Source organism: Sceloporus undulatus, chromosome 3, assembly GCF_019175285.1.
Source record: "Sceloporus undulatus isolate JIND9_A2432 ecotype Alabama chromosome 3, SceUnd_v1.1, whole genome shotgun sequence".
NCBI lineage: Eukaryota > Metazoa > Chordata > Lepidosauria > Squamata > Phrynosomatidae > Sceloporus > Sceloporus undulatus.
In genome coordinates, this window is record NC_056524.1 from 129006959 (window position 1) to 129031758 (window position 24800).

A 24800-nucleotide genomic window follows, 5' to 3' on the forward strand; every position below is an offset into this window, starting at 1 on the left:
GTTGTATATGAAACTTTATAAATAAATATATAGAATTGTATATAAAATGCAAAAAAAAAGTGTAGGGTCTAACTGACCCCATTGTTTTTAAACATAAAAAAATAGTGCCACTAATTTGCATAGAATTGGAATAGCAAAACACGTTTTAAAAATGCATTTATCATGAGTTATAAATTATCAGTAACTACAAGTCACATACAAGTTGCAACAATCACATCTCATCCCACAATAGTATGAATAGAGCAGACAGAATGATTACAGTGGTTCCAAAATGCTGTGGCCAAGTTGTTGACTGGGGCTGGCTACAAGGATCATGTCACTCCTCTGCTGAAACAGCTACACTGGCTCCCGGTCCTTAAAACACAGGTTAAAAGGTGCTGGTTTTCACCTTTAAAGCCCTAAACAATTTGGATCCAGATTATCTGAAGGACCATATTTCCCTATTCAAGCCAGCCCAGGCACTAACATCAGAAGGAGAGGGCTTTCTCTGAGTCCCAACACCTTTGCAAGTGTGGTTGATGAGGACTCAGAGAGAGCCTTTTCTGTGGCTGCTCCCAGACTGTGGAACCCCCTTGCCATGGGAGATCAAGTTGGACTCCTTCTTGCTCTCCTTCCTCCAGCAGCTGAAGACATTTTTATTTAGGCAGGTGTTTAGTGGGTGAATTTCCTTTGAATAATGTGGTGTGCTATTTAACGATTTTAATGTGTTTTTTTTTTACTGTTTTTAACTATGCTATTTTTATCCTATGTTTTAAGGTAGTATTTAATTTTTTTTAAACTCTGTAATCAGTGTTTTAGCTCTATCTTTTTAAAATATTGTAACCCTCCTTGAATCCCATTGTGGGAGAAAGGCAGGATGTAAATTCTAGAAATAAATAAATAAATAAATACATGTAACACATTATTGTGATGATTTTCTATCTTTGCATTAACAAAAGAGATGACACCTATTCTTTCTCTTAGTTTTGGCTATGATAGACTGTCCTAGTTCTATGGATGTCCTCTTGGGCTGCATCTGCACTGCAGAGATAATCCAGTTTGACACCACTTTAACTGTCATGGCTCAGTGCTATGGAATTTTGGGATTTGTAGTTTGTTGTGGAACCAGAGCTCCCTGACAGAGAAGGCTAAATGTCTCACAAAACTAGAGTTCCCAGAATTCCTTAGCATTGAGCCAGGGCAATTAAAGTGGTCTCAAACTGTATTATTTCTGCAGTGCAGTTACAACCTTGAAGTCCTAAGGAAGCACTATTGGTTTATAGATTCAGCCTATGGCTTCATTATCTTTGGATTAGAAGTTGGAATCATGTAGACCTGTAGATGTTGTTGGATTGTAATTTCTAATATTCCTCACCATTTTTAATGCTGGCTATGACTCATGGAACTTACATTCAACAACATCTGGAAGACTACATGTTTTTCTATTCCTCCTTTGGATCCAGATCTATTGTGAAGAAACATCTGTCATCTTCAAACTCTCGTGTGAATGATGTCCATTTAAAACACAATGGGATGACCACTTAGAGAATTTTCTGCTTTAGGTTGGGAAAGAAAAGATAATATATGATAAGAAACGAAAAGAGAAGAAACTGTATGCGGAAGCCATCTAATTAACAATCTAAACCTTTACTTTGTTGTCTGACATTGTAGCATCGTTATGCATTGAAGGGAATCACTTTTATTTCTTTGATACACCCATGTAGGTTTGCAAGGCAGTTTTGTAAATATGTGGGGTATTGTTAGCTCTTAAAATCTGGTGATTTTCAGGAAAGTTGGTGTTTTTTCTAATTTGGAGAGAATTGAAAACAATGTATTTTCAACTTCTGTGTTTCTTTCTTACACAAAATTATTGGCCTGGCCAATAATTTTAAAAATCATTTGGCACCATGATTTTGACCCCAGGAACCCTGTATGTATGATTTATCATTTGTCCCCATCATTCTAGTAAGGGTAGAATTGACCCCTGGAAGTCTTGAGTGTTTTTAGCAATATATCAGTTTGTCACTAACCTAAGAAGGACCACCTTCAAACAGTAATTCACACTTCATCATATTTGAGGGCTGCCTGGAAAATGGAAGTCTGGAAGACTGCTGTGAAAATTTTATGCTTCCTTTACAATGGTGTTTGACCCTACTTGTTGATGGAGGTTTAGGTGGAAGAGGGTTAAATACAGGTGGCAGTGACCTCTATTTGATCCTAATTTTCATTTGAAGCATGTTTCTGAGATCATAAAGTATGCAGTATTCCAAATTCAACACATTTGGCATGTGATCATGCCTTCTGCAGAAAGTAATTAAGGTGAAATAACAACTCCAAAACCACTACGCCATGCTGGCTCACTTATTTCACAAAATAACTTTCCTGTGGAGCACACCTCTAATTGTAAGCATAGTAGTAAACAAATGAGACTTGAGTTGCATTTGAGAAAATATGCTTAGGTTCACAATGTAAATGAAAACCTATAGAGACAAACTCACATTGTGTAAGACTCAGACAACTACAGGGCTCAGACCTGTCTGTCAGGGATCATAACTTCACAGCTATTTCCAGGAAGATATTGTCCAGGAATATTATTTCTGTATCTTTAATAGAGTTCTTTGGTAAACCATCCAGTTCCCATTAAACCAACCATACTGGCATTTTTACACAGTATAATAGTTTCTACCAGCCTTTTCTCCCTGGCAATGAAAAATATAAATCATTGCAGTATACAAACTTAGCAGCTCTTATCCAGAGAAAGAAATCTGTGCCTGCAGCTTCTGACATCTACATACTTAGTAAAAGCCACAGACTTAAATTAGATCCACATTATTTATCCTCTGTTCATTGCATTAAATTGAATGCATGTTCAGTTGTGCATCTCCAGTCAGATATACATAGGAATGTACACTCTAATGATATGTCCTATAAAGTGTGGCTATACATATTTGTTCGTGGACATGTCGCTTGATGCATATCCAAATGGTAATCATGACACTTTATACACCATCAGAAGCCTGCTTGCCAGTGTGATGCTCCAGTGAGTTGAGCTACGCTCTAAAGCAGCCTGGATCCACTCCAAGCCTTCCAAAGGGTCTTCACATTAGGTCAAACAAGCATGAACTGCTATTTAATTTTATGTATGCAATATTAATGGTTTGGCCAGTGTTTCATAGCAGAGAAAGGCATATCCTACCATCTTCATCTACTGTGAAAGTTTCCATGTCATGATAGGTCAGCTATCCATCAAGAAAAACAGAGGCGGGTTACAGACCGCCAAAAAATATGTAGTGACTACGTATTAGGGTTAGGAAGGTGCGGTGCTTCCGCACCCCTCTAACCCTAATACGTAATCACTACGTATTTTTTGGCGACGGCCGTTCCAGATGGCCACCGCCATGTTTACGTCTTGGACGCATAGCATCCAGACGTGTCGCGGTGCCTATGACGTCGCGAGTGCGCCAGCGGCGCCTCGCGGCATCATAGCTGCACTGCGGAAAGAAGCTCCATTTTGGAGCTTCTTTTTTGCTCCGTAACGGAGCCGCCCGGTTTGGCTGCAGCGGCTCCCTTACGGAGCAAACAGCGGCGACAGCAGATCGCTGCAAAGCGGCGGTTTATAACCCGCCAGAAGTTCTTCAAATACACTGGCCTCATTCATTGCCCTGTGAGATAGTCAAGAGGTTTTTAGAAAGCAAGCACTTTTGTATGTTGCCCAAATATTCCACCTTCCCCTTTGAGAAGTACCCAGAAGCAGAACTTCAGAAAAATCCTCTCTCTATTTTTCACAGTTCATCATGAAGGAGCATGGAGGACCAGCTGCTATTAGTGTGAGTGAAACACTTTAAATCTTGTTCAGGGAGATCTAGCTGCTCTGTTGACTGCTAGTGTAGCCCTTACAAGGTTGTGGCATAACAACTGAGAACACTTCATATACTGTATATACTCATGTATAAGTCTAGAAATTTTAGTCCAAAAGAGATCCAAAAAAATCTAGATTGACTTATCGATTGGTCAGTATACTTTTAACTCATTAAAAAAAGGGAGCCATCCCTTTTTCTGAGTAGAGTTGCAAAAGGTAAGAGCCAAGTCCATCCTGGGATAACTTAAAAGAAGCACCAAACCCCTCTTCTCTTTCCCCTGCAGTGCTACTTCTGGCCTTTTTCAATGTCTGCTTGGGAAAATAGCAGTGTGCTTTGGCATCATTTTACTTTCCTTCATTCGTTACATCCTTTGTTACATGCTTCTAAGTTTCACTCTTGATTTATACACAGATTATATCAAAATCCATAATTTTTGCCCCCAAACCTGGTCTTGTCTTATACTTGAGGTCAACTTACTTTTGAGTATATATGGCAGTTGTTTGTTTGTGATCTTTACATGGCAATTTCTCCCATTTGTGGGATTTTTCGAAGGTGTCTGTTTTCTATCTAGATAAATACAACAGAACAAAGAATTAAACAGCACATTGTCAGCACCAGTTTTTATTCGTTTCAGAAGTACAATCCCTATACATTTTGGTATCTCTCCCCTTGAATCCCATTCTGGGAGAAAAGCGGGATATACATCCTTTAAAATGAATGAATGGATGAATGGGAGCATGGCTAGGAACCTATGGCCCTCCAGATGTTTTAGGACTGCAGATCTCATAACCCCTTGCCATTAGCTATGTTGGCTAGAGTCTGGTGAAACTGCAACAAAAAGCACCGGGAAGGCCACAGTTGCCCAATTCTGCCGTAACGTATTCATTCATATTGAGTGGGGTTCCCCCCTTGCTGCTTCAGTATTTCTCCATATAAAACTAGTTATACTACTAATATTGGATTTTTGTTATTTAATTAAAATACCATACTGCTTCTTTAATATACTAAACCAAGTATCCACTAGCTATCATTTAGTTTTTGCCCCCCCTTCATTTGTAAGATGTTTAGCAATGAATTAAATGTGAGGGGAAATATCTTTTAATATAGAAGAGTTTCACACACATTAGTATTGTGTCTTCATCATCTGAGACTTGCAAAATACCAGCTGTTCAGCTCGAGAATTTAGTTCTCCCCAGGGCTTTGTTTTGGGGTGAATAATTCTTTTCTAAGACTGATAATGAAACACATGTCAAAAGCCTTATATTTAATATGTACTTAAATCCAAAAAGAGAAAAATGCACACTTCTTACCCTCTGCATGACATCTCAGGTACATAATTAAAATTAAGGAGAAATCAAAGTGGCAGTTGCATTCATGCTTCATAATATTCTAATCTATTCTAATCTACTGCTCCCAGTCTTTGTATGAACAAATGCTATCTCCATGGACAAATATGATGGCAGATTTGGGGAGTTTGAGGAGAGAGTGGTATGGTATTAGGAAGAAGGGGGATCATAGGAAGGCAATGCACCAAGATAGCTAATGTCTTGGCTGTGCTATCTGAGGTGTGTTTTGAGCTTATTATTTCCCATTCCTAGCTCTCTTTATAGACATGAAATGTCCAACTCTTGTGATATTCTCTGAAGAGCATGAAGGAGGCAGAGAAAGGAATCATGTGAAGATGCATCTCTTAAGATGTCTACAATATTTAGTTTATTTATGACAATTTGCTACTTAGACCATTATGGTTGTGACAATTGTGTGCCTTCAAATCATTTCCAATTTATGGTGAAGTTAAGGAAAAGGTATCATGGGGATTTCCTTGGCAAAATTTGTTCAAAGAGGGATTGCCATTGCCTTCACCTGAGGGTGAGAGAATGTGACTGGCCCAAGGTCACCCAACATATTTCCATGGCTAAATTGGGTTTTGAGCCCTATTTTCTTGGAATCCAACCCTCAAACCACTACACCACACTGGTTTAGTAACTATACAAGTGCATATAAAAGATCTGACAGTTGTATATGTTCCTGGCTTTCACAAAGAATGAAAGGAGAAAACCAGATCCTAAGGGGTATTGAATTTAGATATTAATACAAGAGGATGCAACAAAGGACAGAAACTGAGGCAAGTGTAAAAAAAGAACATACAATTCTTTCAGCCACATGTCTGGGGTCAGTTACTAGGGATGTGGATCTTAATGTATTTATCCTTGTTTGCAAGAATGAAAAATTTCACACACACACATACACACACACACACTTGGTAAAATTAGATTGATTTTGTACATTTGTTAATGCCTTTCCACATTTTAGGGGCTTCTGAGGTGGAACTTCTAAATTTTTTCTGCATTTTTTAAAAAACACAACCTTATATGGTGCACTTGCATGCACTCACCAATTTTACCATTGCTGCTGCTGGCCAAAAAACAAAACAAAACAAAAATGGTTATATTCCCATGCAGAAGTGCAAAATGATACACTGGTTGACAATTTGTTTGACCTAATGAGAAATATATTGTTATTGAGGATGAGAAAAATACTCTGCACATCTTTGTTAGTGACAGTACAGTTTTGGAACTGGGGTTTGTGTCAAAGGCAATCATTTCCCAAAGCTTTTTTCCTAAAGCTACATTTATAATGTTTGTGGCATTGAAGGCTCCAGCCGAGAATTAGTGAAGCCTCGGGATATTATGGAATATCAGATCAAACTGCTGTGGTATTCCCCATCACCGTGTACCATTTGAGAGCTGTAACTCATTTGCGCTGTGATGCTGCTGAGAATACCATGAACAACCAAAAGGACAAACAAATGGATACTCGAACAGATCAAGCCTGAATTCCCCTTGGGAGCCAAGATGACCAAATCGAGGCTGTCGTACTTTGGCCATATCACGAGAAGACATGACTTATTAGAAAAGACAAGAATGCTAGGAAAGGTAAAAGGTAGTAGAAACTGAGGAAGCCTATATGCTAGCTGGCTAGACACAATTAAGGAGTCCATGTGCTTCAATCTGCAAGACCTAAGCAAAGAAGTGAATGCTAGGGGGTCTTAGAGAGGTCTCATGCACAGAGTTGCCATGGGTTAAAGTCAACTTGAGGACAGTTAACAACAACATCAAGGTTACACTAACTGCATTGCTCTGAAGTTTCTGGAAATATTTTTAATATACTTTAATGACAGGGGTCATATAATTTTGCTACTGTGATCTGTGGTTGTGTTTTAACTGACTAGCATTTATAATGTGTGTATTTTTCCGTTCAAAAACACATCTTTTTTTCAAGATTCCCTCAGTCACTGCTTATCTCACATCCACAAATATGCACTCTTCCTGTGTATATGTACATTTGTTTTGCTTCAGACACAGTGTATTTCACACGGGACATAAAGAAAACAAAACTTTCCCTATGCTAGATTATTTTCTCTTAAACTAAATGTTAAAGTAAAGTTCGGCTGGAGTTCAAGATTCATACTCCTATATTACAGATTAGTATTTCTACTGTTTATGTTTTTATCAGTAAAACTTGATTGTAGTCACCATGAGGAATGAATCTGGTATCATTTTAAAGCGCTTACAATATTCTTTCTGTTGACGGAGGAGAAAAAAAACCTTAATGTCTTCACAGACATTGCAGGTGCTATAGTGAAATACTGACAAAAGTAGGCAGAGAAAGAGAGTGTGTTTGTATGTACATTAGATTTACAGGTATGAATTATGCCTGTCCTAGTAATGTTGAACTGAAACTCAGCCACCCTGCAATTCTGTGGCAAAACCAGAACTATTGAGCAACTAGAGAGACCAGAACTTGTGAATTTCTGTCCACTTGTAGTTTGGGGAGGCCTTTGGGACAGTCTTTGGAGCCCCCAGAGAGAGAGAATTGTCCCACCCATGTTTGCCACTCCTTAACAGACAGAGCTTACATTCTAGCTAAATACGCCAATATAGCAATTTTAACATAAATTAAAGCATACTCTGAGGCGTATTCCTTAAGACTGTACAACAGATGACAGGTTTAAGGATTTAGGTGAGTTTCAGTTGTTGAAAGAAAAAAGTATGCTTAAAACGTAACTAGAATGTGTCTTACAGCACGTCAGATTTTGGCTCTTAATTAAGACAGATGCAGGCATGGTGTAATTACAAGGAATATATTTCTTTGTCCTAGGTCCATTATTGATATATGTGTTGGTTACATTTCCTGAGGTTTGCAAATTAGTAACTGATGGACTAGACTTGCCCTTATATAAAAAATCAAGAATTTACATCACAATGAAGGATCTAAAGATCTGAAACATGCAGATCCACACATCTGCCTATTGAGGAATACTGAAATCTTCAAAATTTCTAAAACAGTTGTGAAGTAATGACTAAAAACTGTGGAATGGAAAGTTCAGGATCACCACAGCCAAGACCCTGCTTAGCTGCTTTTTAAACCATTCTAATTTAGCAAACCTTTGCTCTGCAGTTCAGGTGAATGATATTTTTTACAGGTTCGATGTAAACCTTGTTGTGTGAGAAATGATGTTTCTATGCAAAGAATTATAAGTCAGTGTTGCACAGATGGCACAAATATTCTAAAATAAAATTCTGGGTTTTTTTTGGGGGGGGGGGGGGCTAATATTGTACAACAGACCTCTAACACCCACAAACACCTCCTCCTGTGACAGAAGTAATTAAGTATTACAAGGCAACTTTATGTGCCCACAGTTTTCATGTTTTAATTTATAAATGGCAGCTCTTCTTCCAGTCAAATCTGAATTGCAGGAATTATGACAGTGGTAGGCTCAAAATTCAGTTTTAAGGCTTCACTGGAGAGGTTGCCACATTATAATAGCAGCATGGTATACATATTCCAGTGTATGAGGACCCATGCAAGAAAAGATGGATTGTACAACTGGGGGCAGGCAGGAATACCTGGGATGAATCTATGCTGCATTTCCAACATGGTTGTTGGAGGTGGAGCTGAGACTACTACCCATTTTTTGCAAGAATGTCTAAACACTACAGGGACTTACGTTGTTTATCTGCGGTGCTAGCTGTGGGATATTACTGAGCTGCACAGTTGCTATTATTATTTTATTTTTATATGTGTGTACACACACCCAATCCAGAGGGAGTATTTAATATGGAACTATATTTTTGCATGCCCTTTCTGGATCATGAAGATGGTTGATTACTTGAGAATCATTTTCACATAAAACATACCCCAGCAATATGAAATATCTATCAAATAGGAAATATTTCTCTTGTCAGCCCAAGCAGTGTTGAGACTAAAATGAGATAATTGGGAAGGTACCCATAAAGTCAACCTAAATATATTATCACAAGTATATGTGAGATAATATTTGTTTTAAAAAGATTCTATGGCACTGTAAACTCAGTCTCATTAGAGACTGCATTTAAAAGGCTTATAAAGTTACTCATTAATGTTATCTTGTTGTATCTCCACAGCTTTTTCATTAAAGAAAATTCAGCAGAAAGCATTTTCTCCTGATAGCAGGAACCAATTTGCAATAAATGTTCTGGAAACCACTAGGGAAGCCATTACTGAGGTCTAATAAAAACAGACAAGCGTAACTTGTTCTATATTTTTGTTTCAATCACATACAGATGAGACCCCGCTCTCCACACCAACCGCAAGAGACAGCCTTGACAAACTTTCGCTAACTGGGCATGGGCAACCACTACCTCCAGGTTTTCCTTCTCCGTTTCTGTTTCCTGATGGATTGTCCTCCATAGAAACCCTTCTGACTAACATCCAGGTAGGCCTTTCTTGCAGATTGAAGTAAAACAGCAGAGATAAACCAGTCACTGAATTGCTGGTGTTAATACAATCCATTGAGTTTCAAACTAGCTCATGAGAGTGTGGGAAATTCTTTCAGTCATTTGGTATATAAAAGGCACCACGGTAATCAAACTGTAATATAAAGCCATCTAAATGCAGTATATAAAATATGGCTTATAATGCTGAACTGATGCTGACTTAGATGAAACTAGCATACGTTTTGTCTAAAATATTCTTACTATTAGATGATAATGATTTGTAGTAATCTCTTTAACTTCCCTGAGGGTGCTAAAAAGAGAAAACCTGCTGCAATAAATATTTTTTTCAAACTGCTTTAATGCCAAGGTGGAAATGACATGTTAATCTATGGAAAAAGTGTCTTAATATAAAGGGCATTAATTAAAAAAAAGAATTTGTGTTACAAATAAGCTCATTTCAATACTATCTTCAAAGAATAACTTCAAAGGGCATTACCAAGTTTTCTGCTGATTTCTTATGCAGAAGTCAGCTTGTCTATTGTACATATACTGCAGTCTATCTCAAATGGTTAAGGTTTCCACTTGCATATTATAGGGCACATAAGCAGAGTGGAGATTAGGATAGGAAAAAGAAGGGGGTGCCCTCGTGTATGGCAGATGGAATTCTTGCCACTACATGGCTCTGTGTTACATGCACCAACAGCTACGCAGAAAAAAATAGTGCTGCCTAATACTCATCTGAGCTGTGTCTGGTGTGCATAAACTTCCCAATGGAATCTTTTACTAAGTTCCTCATCTTAAAAGCCTTTTTTGTACAAATAACACAAGAAAATTCAGAATCAACAGATTTAAAAGGGCATCATGCACAGACACAAGAAAGAAGTAACAATTCTTTTCTTTCTTTCTTTCTTACTCATTTGAGCAGCTTCATTTTATTTAGTGGAATGCTTCCAAGCTGGGTCCAAATTAATGAAATCTGTTCAGAACAACAGGACTTCATTGATACAGGTAGACAGAGGCAGAGCTAGAAAATTTGTAAAATCATAAACCATTAGAAGAAGTATTATAGCTTGTTCATGAAAAAGACACTATTCTACGCTTAACTTTACATTACACAATTCAGATTGGAGAGGTATAAAAACTGATACATAGGGCCCAAACAGACAGGCCCAAATAAAGCTGCTTTGGGTCACTTTGGAGGTATACTGTTTAAATGACGCTTGCGTCCTAAGAGTCTGGAAGCTGCACCAAAGCCACGCTCCAGTCCTAAGCACTGGAGCGCAGCTTTGGTGTAGCTTCTGACCTCTTAAAATGTGTGTGTTGTTTAAACAGCATACCTCCAAAGTGACCCAAAGCAGCTTTATTTTGGGCCCATAATTTTCAATAAGGTTTTTAAAAAAGTCATTTGACTCTCATTTATTTAACCATAACTTCAAGGTCAACGCAAGGGCAGCTAACAACAACAAAACTTCAATTAAAATATTATTTTTTGTTGCTGTCTTATACAGTAGAGCTGAGAAAGCACCCACTTGGCAAAAACCATAAACATATACAATTTTAACTGCTGGGCAGAACAATCCTAGGCCCAGCTGGGGAAACAGGTTGAAACAGGGGCCCTTCCTACAGGCAGGTGGTGGGTGTTCTGCCCAATTTAGCATGCCATTCTTCCTGTGAAAAGGTCCCATCATATTGTGGCTGCATTCACAACTCGAAAATAATCCAAAGTGATACCACTTCAACTGCCATGTCTCAATGCTATGGAATTCTGAGAATTGTCATTTGTGGCACCAGAGCTCTCTGGCAGAGAAGGCTAGATGTTTTACAAAACTACAATTCCCAGAATTCCATAGTATTGAGCCATGACAGTTAAAGTAGTGTCAAACTGAATAATTTCTGCAGTTCAGATGCACTCAATGCTACTTCTGATAGTATTATTGATGGTGGCCACCATTTAAGGCTCTGAAATGTGGAATTCTAGGGGAAAATTGGGGATGGTTCAAAATCCATTGGATTCAAAATAGCTCCATTCTATCCAAAGGGTGCAGTGGTGAAGAAATGGAGCATTATTATGGATACAAAATCTTAGCAAAACCATCTCCGTACATGTCAGGAATGCTGGGATGTTTTGTTTTTCTCCCTAATTGTATTTTGTTTTGCATTGTTAAGATGTAATGCTATGTACCATTGAACTCAAGGCAACTTACCTCCAGGTTGTGTGATCACAAAACCAATTTTGACTATTTCTTATGGTTTGATCATATATGTCTTCATTCTATTAACAGCTTGTTCGTGCACAAAATGTCTTTGTAAATCTGTTTACACTTAATTTATTTAGTCTAAAAATCTTTTAAAAAGACAAACCGAGTGGCAGATTGCTTTTGGAAGTTTGTGCAACCAGACACAGACGTAATACTAGATATTATTGTATCTTTTGTTGGTGCAATACTGTGACTTGCAGTGGAAAGACAACCCATGTATAGACTGTAGTACAATAGGATCAGTTGATAGTTGCACAACTCTTTCTTAAAGCTGTCATTTTAGAACTATACAAGAGATGACAGAATCCTGTCTGCTTCTCTGAGTGCCTTTCAATACTTTGTATGGTGCTATAGTGTATGCTATTTAATTTGTAATTTAAGACTATTTCAAAGTACTTAAACTAAGTACAAGTAATAGGTTTTAACTGGTTCCAAGTATGGCTGGCAAGTTTCTGGCTGGATTTTCTAAATCCCATCCTGGGAGAAAGGGGGGAGGGGGGGGTTAGAAAATCACTCAGTTAATCAATAAATAAAATCTTTTCATTTTGGAGAAACACCTACTGAACACAGTGGGGCTTAATCTTTAATAAATATTATCATTTTGGGCAATCATGAAAGCCTTCAGCCCTTTCCATGTCATAGGCCCGGGACATACTGCCCCCAAAGGGTGGCCTGCGGTGGCCTATTTCCCTCCGTAGGTACGCCAAAGCCGCCAAACTGTGTGGCATCCCTCTGTAGTAAAAAGAGACTGAAACAACCCGGTTCTTTTTTAGCTGCTGGGCGGATGTCACAAATGTGCCAATGGCGCACTCATGATGTAAGCAACGTGTAGCTACGTCTATATGCTACGAGTTGCTTATGTCAAAATGGTGGCGCCTGTGTACACAAGATGCCGTCATTAGTCCGTTGCCACTCTGTGCTAGGGTTAGGGACCATGCGGTTGGTGCGCAGTACCTAACCCTAGAAGCGGCGGCGGCACGATGCTTTGGGTCCGTCTGTCCAACGCCATAGTTTCATCCTATGGAATCCTGGGATTTGCAGCTTAGGAAGGGGTGTTCAGAATTGTTAGCCACAGGACTCTTCTGTTGCTTCCTTAAACTACAAATCTCAGGATGCAGCCATGACCATTAAAGTGTAATAATAGCACTATAACTGTGTAGTGTGAAAGGGACCATGGTATTGTAGAGGACAAACCATGGCCTTCTCCATGGCATGTTAATTTTCTGTGTAGAAGCAACTCATTTGTGTGGACGAAAAAATCCATCATTTGTTCATTCACTATATTTATATCCAGACTGCTTTCTGGGAACTAGAATGTAAGGTGACTTAAAATTGAAAGCAAATGCAGTATAAAAATATGCATAGGATTATCAATAAAGATATAATTAAAGAATCAATAACTTTAAAACAATGCAAAATGTGCATTAAAACTTTAAAAAAGTCATTTAGAAGGGCAAAATAAAACAATAGCATGTGTGTTCTCATCTGTTGTCTGATGCAACATAAAAAGGACTGAGTTGAAATTCATTCCTAGCTTTGCCATACTAAGATAGAGATATTTCAGAAATTTTTCAATGGGGACAAACTAAAGCCAATTCTTCCATCTGGGGAGTAGCCCCTGGAATCACTAACTCATGGGTGCTATTTTCCACCATAGATATGCAATACGCTGAGCAACTGTTGCTCTGACATGAGTTTCTGGGGAAACAATGACAATCACTATTTCATTCCCAGTTCTAGGTATAATCCTGTCACAGAGTTAGTGTATCATCATTGAATAGCCTTAATTCTGAAGCATCATTTTAACAGGATATGAAAAAGATGTTAAGAGATAGTGTTTTCTTTTAACTCTATAAAGGTCTTATACAGTGTGTACATTGTACATTATTTTTCACTTCACTTGACAGATTAAAATGCATTTACAATCTGGAAATTTATTTAAATTGATTAATACTGTTGTATTATATAATTCATGAACTAAAAAAATGGAATGCTGTTTTTCAAATTCACTATTATACATTTCAAGCCTTTTGATGTTATAAACAAAGCCTTTTGGTTTTTTTAAAAAATGCATCAGATGAACTAGAAATAAAAAATACATCTCCAAATACTTTAAAATAGAGATATATTTGATTTAAGAACAAAATGGATGCTACTATGCTACAGTTTAGAAGGAGTCCTTAAGATGACATCATGTATAAAAACAAAACAATGATTGCTTTTGCACTTGGGAGTTTCCTGTACTGAAATAAGATATGAATATTGCAAAATAATTTGCAAGCATTAGATCAAACAAAAGCTGCAATTTAGCACCGACAGTATTCACCACCTTTTTTTATCTGTCTTCTGCAAACATTTATGAGAATGACATTCTCTTCACTAGAATGCTAATGAGAGTGGAAAGTTACAAGTAGTTGGGAAGAGCAATCTTGCTGCTTCTATTTATGATGGTGGGTATATAAAATATCTGTGTTGGAGTCGTGCAATTAAAACATCAGAATATCAAATGATTTTTGAGTTACTGATCACTTTAAACAGGGAGTGAACAAACAGTTCAAAATACTCACTGCTATGATTATAAACAGGTAATCCAAAATAAATAGAAAATAGGCAATCCACAATAATCCATAGCATTCCTTGTTGTTGTTATTGTTGTTATTGTTATGCATCTTCAAGTTGTTTCCAATGTATGGCAACCCAAAGTCAAACCTACCACAGGGTTTTCTTGGCAAGATTTTTTAAGAGGGATTTTTCCTTTGTTTTCCTCTGAGCCTTATTTTGGGCAAGAGTGTGAGGCTTATTTTGAGCAAGAGTCTTTTTAGGCCCAAAGCTACCCACTGGGTTTCCATGGCTGAGTGAGGATTTGAACTCTGGTCTTTAAAATTATAATCCAGCACTCAAACTTCCGGCGGGCCTACCCATCTGATCTTCTATAACTGATTTTCAAGAATCTTCCCTGCTTGATTCAATAGTACAGAAACAGAGGACGATTTGGCTATTTTAATGACTGTGCATGTATTTTAGTGTGCTTTTATTGACATTTTGTAACTGTATTGTTCAATTTTATCTGTTGTAATCCCATCTCGATCTGCAGGGAGAGGCGGGGAATATAAATTTAAAAATTATTATTATTATTAAACCACTACACCACACGGGCTCTGTCCAGCATTTCCTACAGTGCTTAAAATAATGAATAAACATACATTTTCCCAGGGATACCTGTGAAACAGGGAATGCTCTTAGTTGTACTGTACAATTGGTAGTTTACCAAAAGAAAATCTAAATTAGAATGTTTTTATATGTATGTATGACTAAGACTTTGGAAACCAGGATTTGAATCCCCACCCAGCCATACAACCCTGGGCAGATCATACTCCCTCTGACTCAGGGGTTGTCAATGGCAAAATCCTTCTGGAGAACCTTGCCAAGGAAACCCTGTGATAGGGTCACTATAAGTCAGATATGACTTGAAGGCACACAACAACAGCCATGTAAGTAATATATGTCTTTATTTATTTGACAGCATTTCTAAACCAATCTTCCAGATTACCTAGTCAATTTACAATAACTGATAGAAAAAGGAAAGAAAAAACAGTAGCAAATAATACTTAGAACAATGACAGCTCTGGGAAAATATTTCAGAGGTTCACCTAGAGAAATTCATTAAAAGAGTGCTTTCATTTAAAATCTAAAAAAAGAAATTAGCATAGCCAGGCTGGTCTGAGATGCAGATTCCAGAAGAGAGGGGTGGCATCCAGAAAGGTTGTTCCTCTTACAGCCACATGTCTCATTTCAAATGACAAGAGTTGCCGGCAGGGGTGGAGCTGGGGACTGAGCACTTTCTTATTGGACGGAGGACATAAAATAAATAAGCAAAATAATTTTGAAGAGCAGCATAAAAGCAATCCACATAGATGAAACAAATTTCAAAGCAAGAGAAGAATGTGCAGCATGGATAAAAACAATATCCTGGAACTTTTTAAAAGGTCTTTTGCCTGGGTGAGGCTGAACTGACATGAAATAAGGCACTGGTCAAGCCTCCTTGAGGGAACAATCTACTTAGAAGATACCACCAAGACTGCATCTGGACTGCATAATAAATGCATTTTGATACTGCTTTAATGACCATGACTTAATGATATGGAATTCTAGGATTTGTAGTTTTATGAGATATTTAGCCTTCTCTGTCAAAGAACTCTGGTGCCACAACAAACTACAAATCCCAGTAGGGTAGAGCCATGACGGTTAAAGTGATATCAGACTGCATTAATTCTGCAGTGTGGCAGCAGCCCGATAAGACATTTTCTTCAAAGCTACCTGGTGCAGTTAAAGGAGAAACTTTGGTGCAGATCTTCACTCAAATAGGCAAAGTGGAGACAACTCTTTGTATATGTATGTTAAGCACATACACTAACTACATCTACAACTTCATATATTTACTTTTAAGCTCAAATCATGTTAAACCAAGGTGTATAACTCCCCTCCTCTTTAAAGCTAAAAAATTTGGAGCAGTTTTCATCTGTTTGGTAGAAGACCATATGGATTCGGTGCGAGGTGGCAGTAGGAGATGCAGCTACATTGTAGATCATGCTTTTAGGAGCATGATCTGTTCATAACATACATAGGTACAGGGAAATGAGGGATTTGTTTTTCACTGCTTTCCAAGGGTCATAACACAGCCATGTAATGCCCCTGTCATATACTGAAGAAGGGTGTTATTTTACCATCTGCCCTAAGTACACAGGAAATACACTCTTTAGATTCTTCTCTCTATCCCACCCCCACCACTAGCTAACAGTATAGTTTGCAGTCTCCAGGTGGCACCGGTGGCCATCTGTCCTTGACTCCACAAGCATTACTATGAGTTGGTTGGTCTCAATTCTGAAAGTCAAGTGCATCAATTCTGAAAGTCAAGTGTCCACTGGCCACCAGTGGATGCTCTCTGTACCAAAGGCTGATGCATTTAGTTGTGGCATGCCACAACCCAAGAAGGTATGGATGTAGACATCCTTACATGCTCTATGTACAAGATGAAGTGAGCTTCCTCCAGCTCCTCCCAACAGCAGTCTACTGGCAGGAATCAGTTAATAGTCTGTATGGAGAGAACCATCCCTGTCCACTGCATTTCCATGCATTTGGATCACTGCTAATGGTGGCATGGAAAAGAACTGTCCTGATTGCTGTGGAATATGTGGATTTGAGGTTAGCAACTATCAGTAGGATGGCTGGGATCCTACTGAAGTAAAGATACTTTATCTTCACACCCATTACAGCAATCTTACTCAAAATCTCTGAGATGATGACAAAGTGTCTCCACCCCAAGCCAGTATCTTCAAGAAGATCAGTTCAGGAAGAATACGAGAATGAGACAGAGGGGAATGTATCAACCTCATTCTTCCATCCTCAGGATTGGACTCAGAATTGTTGATTGCATCTTCATACATTACCTATAGAAATAGTCAAGAAGGCTTGGGAACATCTGCATGGCTGGAGAAAGAACTGTGTCAGTACTGCTGACCTGTCCCAAAACAAAATAAAAAGGCAACAGTGGCTATGGCATTGTATTACTATTTCTCTTGAACATTCTTCAATTTCCCCCTTAGGATGATACACTACACACAACTGTAACACATGCTCTTTCCAGCTTGGAGCAATTTGTTGTCAGTGCTACAGTCATTCACTACATCTTTTTTCCCGTACTGCCAAAAACAATTACTACTTCCAAAGCAAGTGCTTAATTCCAGAACTCTCAACACTGTTATAAAAGTCTCACTCCACAGTGCATTTCTAACTGGAGATGGGAAGAGAAGAAATCTCAGGCTAAAATAAAATGTTTGTGCCAGACTTGCACAGTCTGCAAATGGTATAAACCCTTAATCTTTTTTTGCTGGTAGAATACTGTTTGGATCATTTTGGGACAAAGAATATTCATGCCATAAAAAGGCTGTTATAGGATATCATTGTCATGTTCTCTACCACTGTGTGAACTACCTATGAGGGCATGGCAAAACACAATAGAACAACATCAGTTTCAAGACTGTATAGCAAGTGACAGCAATTGAATCACATGGCAGCTATAATTCCAGTTACAGTGGTGAAATCATCCAACCTTGTTGCTTGAAAGTAGAATCTGAAGGTTGTATTCCAGAAAGAACCCAAGAATTAGCTATGTTAATTTGTTGCCTCAAAATTAGTCAGCATCTTGTGGCATCTTCAAATTCTATTTGGCATAAATTTTTGTGGACTCTAGCCCACTTCACCAGATGCATGATGTATGATGAGATCATGCTTTGGATGGAGTGGGCTGGAGTCCACAAAACCTTATGCCAAATAGAACTTGTTAGACTCTAAACAAGATTCTTTGTTGTTCTTCCAGGAAAAAACAAAACAAAAACTTGTCTGCTGAAGTCAATAAAGTGTGGATTAGTCATAGCAATATATTACATATCCATAAACGTTCTTCAGGTCGTGATCAAACGTTGATTAAAAGTGTTTTAAAGAAGAATAATTAGTTTATATGATACAGCCTTATTGCTTTAAAAGAAAGCTGACTATTTTCATTTAAATTATCATTGGGCAACTTCCACTGTAAATGACTTTCTCAATAGGAAAAAACCCTCCCCATATTACTGTTCTGGGCAATAATCCTGCACACAATTATGGTATATTGTGTAAATTCTCTTGAAGTCAAGGAGAGTTAAGCAACATAACTGTCCATAATGTTACATTCCAAGGTTTGTACTGTATTTTAAATTGTTTGCCAATGTATAGATTTAATATCACAGAGGAGAATTTAGCCATAGCAGTGGCAAACCTGACATGCCATTATTTTGTGAAATCTATTAGAGATGATACTACAGAGAATTCACACAAATCCATTCAGCTTTGCACTTAATATTATTTGTTGATGGCTCAAAGGCATATGAGGGTCTTCGCTGTTTCGTTATTTGCCTTTCCTCAGATGCTTCTACATGGAATGTCGGCTAGTGCCTATTCTTTCCAAGTACATCACATTAGGATTTTCATTGGCAGCAGTAACAGTTTTGCATTGGCATCAATTTGGCTCCAAGTGTAAAATTTTGCCTGTGTTGGCTGCCCTGCTGATGTGCTTGATATAACTTCTAAAAATGAAAGTTCATTTTCCATAGGTTATAAGTAGTCCCCAGTGGGTTTCAGAGCCAAAAATGCTAATATTTTTCAGACATAATGAGCAGCAGTAGACTGCATTACCATTAGCAACATTAGAAGAAAGAGTTTCAAAAATATGTTAGGGGAATAGGATGGAGAAGAAGATGTGGTGCTGGAGCCCAATGAAAATGTAACATGCTCTTATCAGCTTCACACTTTGCAAAGGTGCTTAACATAAAATTACACCCATCAGTGTTGCAGTTTAGCATTATTCTCCATGTTTATCCATGATTGTTTCATATTTAAAGAACAGCAAAATATTGTGTTTTGTCAGCCAAGGACAATAATAGTTTAATACTAATTTATTTTCCATTGCTACTGATAATACAACCAATCAACACGTTAAGTGGTGCCAACATTGGCATCTTGCTAAATAAATCTCTGGGCTTTGCACTGCGAGTACATCTTTCAAAGATAAGTCAACAAGAGCAATCAGAGCAGAAAATTAGAATTTGGTATGTTAGAATTAAAATACAGCTAAACTAAAGTTTTAATTGGGGTGATCTAAAAGGGCACTTGATGTAATGATCTCTTTCATTTGTTACTAATTGTTAGTTCCTGATGAAGAAGAAACATGTACATGAATGTTGCTGATTGAGTAAAGATGGCAGTTGCCATAGCAGCCTGTTTTTATTGTTCAACAAGAAGGGATCGTCAAAATGTAAAGGAGATCTGCCTGGGAGCTTGAACATTTTCTTGACACTTTGCCACAAGGGACGTTTTGTTGTTGTTGCTGTTGTTATAATACCACATTGTTTGGAACTGTGACTTTAGAGTTTATCTGAAGAACTAGGGTATCACATTCAACGATTGTGGCATTTAACCTGGGGTAATCTCTATTTCTGGATTATGTTAAAAGCAGAAAAAGTAAAGTCTCATTTACTCACGATGTGAGAAAGGGAAGCTACATGCAATTTGTCCAGTGATGATGCATACAGGGATGTATATATAGGCCTGAATTCTTTTCCTAGTCCTAACTAGAGTAGAACCATTGTATCATTGGAGTTTACTTTTCTCTTGACTCACCATTCAACAACTGATTGAATTGGTCTATTCTGGTTGAGACTACCCAACAGGATTCCAGCTATATAGTGAAGAATAAGGTGTCTTCATACAGAAGCAACATTCACTACAACAGCTACTGTCTCATTTTAATTTCCAATGAAGTCAAACGTATGTTCTATTTAAAATTTGTTTTTAAACCTATAAGGTATTTCTGTAAAATTATCAGTTGTATAGTTGGAAAAAATTGCATTATAATTTTACAATTTTTGTCATTTTTTTCTATATTATTTCTGTAATTATGTAGGACTTTCTTTATATGCTCCCTGCATTATTTCTGAGAAAATTATGAATTGGTGTAAAATATTCATGACAACAAAGTGAATCTTTCACTTTCTACCAGTTAGCCATATCAAATACTATATTTTTGAGGCAATTATGCAAAATATGCCATTCTCTTTAATTACTTAATCCTCAATTTCATATAATTTTGAGATCTGAATTATGTGACTAAAAACAAAAGATTGACTATTGGGATTCACTTTATGGAAAGCTTGGGAGACAATTGGTGGCTTTTGGTCTAGTATCATAGTTTTGCAAGGGATCCCATGGCTCGTAACAATTTATCAATAACAAGTATATGTGAGAAAGAATAATGTTTGCCTTTGCTGCCTCTAGTTGGTGCTCATTTAGTGATCTCTCAGTAATTACAGCAAAATGGTGCTTGTATAAAGAAGACATAAAGTATAATCTGCTGTCTCCTATATAATTTCAACTCTGTACACCCAGATCAGTGAGTCTGGTGGACATGCATGAGAGCACCAAATGCATGCCCAGTTTCATTCAGTGGGTTCATCTATAGACAAGAGCTCCAGTCAGCCTAAGGAGCTTTCATGTGTTAGTTACCTCTGTCTTCACTTCAGTGACCAAACCAGATCTGGGTGCTAACAGGATCAGAGTAGGTTCCAGTTACTACCACCATTGTTGAGCAATATGCTGCTCTTTTCTGTTTATGATACATCTTTTTCCTGCCCTACCTTACCATTTAAAATGAAACAGTTTTTATTTCTAGATTTCTTTTTAAGAACTGGGATTTTCAGACTGAATTGGATCTAGCTAGCTTGTTGCACTGAAAATTTGTTAGGGCTAATAAAATTCCAACTAAGCACAGTTAATGTTACCTGTATCTATGTTTCTTTCTCTCAGTTCCATCACCATAAAAAAAGATGACTATAAATTGTTTTATGAACATTCATGTCTGTAACCCAGTTACAAGTTACTCTTAGGATTTCATAAGGTTAACATGCACTGATTTGATTGTTTCATAATTCAGAAGATTACCCTGTTAATCTTTATCTTCAAACAGGGCCTGTTAAAGGTCGCCATAGACAATGCCAGAGCTCAAGAAAAGCAGGTTCAACTGGAAAAGACAGAACTCAAAATGGAGCTGTTCAGGGAACGAGAACTGAGGGAAACACTTGAAAAACAATTGGCCGTGGAACAGAAGAACAGAGGTAATGAAAATACAGAAATAAACCTTTGTACGGTTGCTGCTTGAATGTTCAGAACATGTCACATGCATCATCTTACTCAAACCAAAACACTGTACAGTGAAACATGTCTGCTCACAAATATGTATTCACAGGTAAGTGGATATAAGATTGTAGCCTTCTTCTCTTTATTTAAGAACAGTGAGCTGGAATACAGTGTAGTTTCAAATTGTATAAACTAGTTTCTTTTAGTTACTATAAGGGTTTTATATGGGAAGTTACATCACCTTTGTGTTGTTATGCAGTCAGTTTAGAATCTAGTTGAATTTAGAATCTCCCTTATTCTTCACACAATCTTCTTGATTTGCTGTACTAAGATCCTAAGGAGTTCTCCACATTTCAAACATTATACAGAGAAACTGTATTGGATGTAGGACACAGTTTTTAATAAACCGTAGCCCTTTCTTTAAAAAGGCATTCTTTTTATTCCATTCTTACATTTTATTAAATTTTATTATTGTATTTTAGGATTTGGCACCTGGTCAGTAGAGAAATAATTTTAGTTTGGAATCATGACTCCACAAGTGGGACTATGTAATCTACATAATGTGAAAGATGGGTAGATTGACCTCCCTGGGAAGATTTGTACTTGATGATGATGATGATGATGATGATGATGATGATGATGATAAATACAACTGGATTATCCAGATTTTCAGTGAAAATGAATCATTCTGTCTAGGTTAAATATGGATTTGTTAGACTTTTTCACATCTGATGACATCAGCAGGCACTCACAGGGAGTAGAGGCCTTCCTACAACATGGCTGACCAAATCAGGACCCTATTCTGTTCCTTCCATATGTGTGCTACCAAAACTTTTGGGCTGGAAGAAATAGCACAGCTAGGGAAACACACATTGCCAGGTGGTAAATGTTCCTTCCTGTGCATGGCTGTTGCATCCTGGTAGCAAAGTACAAATAAAATGTTTTGTGTCAATCCTCAAAAATCACCAGTCTCAAGGGGAAGGGAGATATTGGGATAGACTTTTTATATGCCCCTGCCCTTGTTCAAGTTGTGATTATTGCTAACATAATCAAGTGCATATTCTTAGTGCACCCAAAAGTAAGGTTTGTTTCCTCTTAAATTAACATTAAAGCTGCAACCCAAAGTATGAGAAAAATATGGTGAGAAACAAAAAACAAACAAGAATGTCCAATTTAAAAGAAAGATTGTCTTTTGACATCCTAGTATCATTATACTGATCAGTGAAACTTACTTCCAGGAAATGTGTTTAGGACTGATGTGTCAGGATTATAGGTGAACAAATGAGCTAATGAACTAGTTGTAAAACTTTGTATGCTCTGAATAGCACAAGAACCTTCTATGGGGGCATATGTACACTATAGTTCTTATGAGCTATGCTACATGACATGTTTACTTCCCTCGTTCCCTTTGATTTCCATTTCTATCCTCTAATTAGAGACTGCTTTGACTGTAGAGGCTGATATGATTGTAGTAAAAGTAATGTCATCTTTCTTAACTGGGCAGGTGTATAGCAAAGCATTGCTTCCCTTAGCTCTGCAATCCACAGTCTTGCCTACAAAAGATAAGCTGCAGCACACACATAATTCAGAAGGCTGCTTGTACATTCTTCTTGTTCATTAAAGTTGTTTACAGTGTGGTTATAATAAAACATTAAAACCATAAAGCTGCTCAAGAACCATCTAACTCTCAACTAAGATGCAGCAAGAAATCAGTTCTTAAGTGGTATGAGGACTCTAGCAGGCCCAGTAGCAATTGAATCTTTTTGTTTTGTACGAATCTTCTTAAAATTGGTTCTCCACCTTGAAGACCTCTGTACCTCTATGAGAAACGCCCCTGTTTTATAAATTATATCCCATTTCTGTACAATCATACATCTGTCTGATGTTTGACTTGACAATGAGCATTGTCCTGCTGTAGATGTCAGTATGATGTACACTCTCCTTCAACACGCTATAAGGAGGGCAGTAAAGGGCAAGAAAGGTAGCAAATGATGTGTGCCAAAGAAAAGGAGAATGAAAGTGGAAAGTGGAAAGTTAATAGGATTGGGCACCTTGGAAGAAATACAAACATGTTACAGCTTGAGAGGAATTTCTGAAAGATTGCACAGGTTTGTTTACTCTAATAGTTTATGCAGATCCACAATGGACAACACTGTTTTGAGGAGTGAAGCTGTCTCTCACCTTAGTTTAAGCTCACAGATGGAGTAGTACATTGCCAACTCCACCTTGTGGGGTAGAAAAGAACCAGAAAGTGGTATTCATTTCAGATATTGTTAACATGCTGAGAATGAGTATACTTAGAGAACAAAATGGCAGACATATGTAAGTGATATATTTGTATACAGGGGAGTGGTCATATATGATGACACCATGCAGAGTTTGGAAATTAATACACTGTTGTGAATAATATATGTACATTTCAAATGAAATGTTTCTTTCTTATTTATTAAAATTTCTTTAAAGTCACAGACCCAGAACTTGAAGAGTTGGGACTTACAGGAAGATACATAAACAACAGCAGAATGAACTGCTTCATATGAACAGGGGTAGACACACCTTATTTTAGTCATTTTACTGGTGTAGAAAATTCTAAGACTGGGCCATGAAATTTAATCTGGTTTGATGTAAATAAATAGTGAGCACATATGTAGGATTTTACATTAAATATTGCCATGGCAACATTTTAAAGAATCTAAAATAAATAAACTGTTAGAGCCAAGGTTTTGGGGTTGAACTTGAATTGGTTTTCTTCCCCCCACAACAGCAATAATTCAGAAAAGGTTAAAGAAGGAAAAGAAAGCCAAGAGGAAATTGCAGGAAGCACTTGAATTTGAGACAAAGCGGCGAGAACAAGCAGAACAGACACTGAAACAGGCAGCTTCCACAGATAATCTCAGGGTCCTAAATGGTAAGAAGTCATCTTTTTGCATTTGTATGATTACTAAATGGTTCACCTGGTGTGAGAAAAAGGATCCAGTTAGGAAAATAGGCCTTGGTTGGTTCCTCCTACTGCAGTTGAGAAAAATGAGCATTCCCCCCTCTGTATTGTAACTTTGATATCTGTCTGTATCCTTGTGAAGGGGGAAATGTAAACCAACCAATTTTATTAAGTTATTGGCTTAGAAGTGCCAACACTCTGTTTTGAATCTTACTTAAACATCTATTTCTCATTAATCTTGGTCCTCGAAAAATTATTGCACTGGCACCTAGTCATTGTT

The 24800-nt window shown here is 37.6% G+C and overlaps 1 protein-coding gene across 1 annotated transcript in view; it reads left to right on the plus strand.

The window, feature by feature from the left end:
* The window catches only part of DACH1 (dachshund family transcription factor 1), a 425175-nt gene that overhangs the window by 363268 nt on the left and 37107 nt on the right, over positions 1 to 24800 (plus strand). The window contains 3 exon segments of the mRNA XM_042460363.1: positions 9446 to 9597; positions 21413 to 21560; positions 24347 to 24490. Of these exon segments, the coding sequence (XP_042316297.1) occupies positions 9446 to 9597; positions 21413 to 21560; positions 24347 to 24490 (444 nt within the window).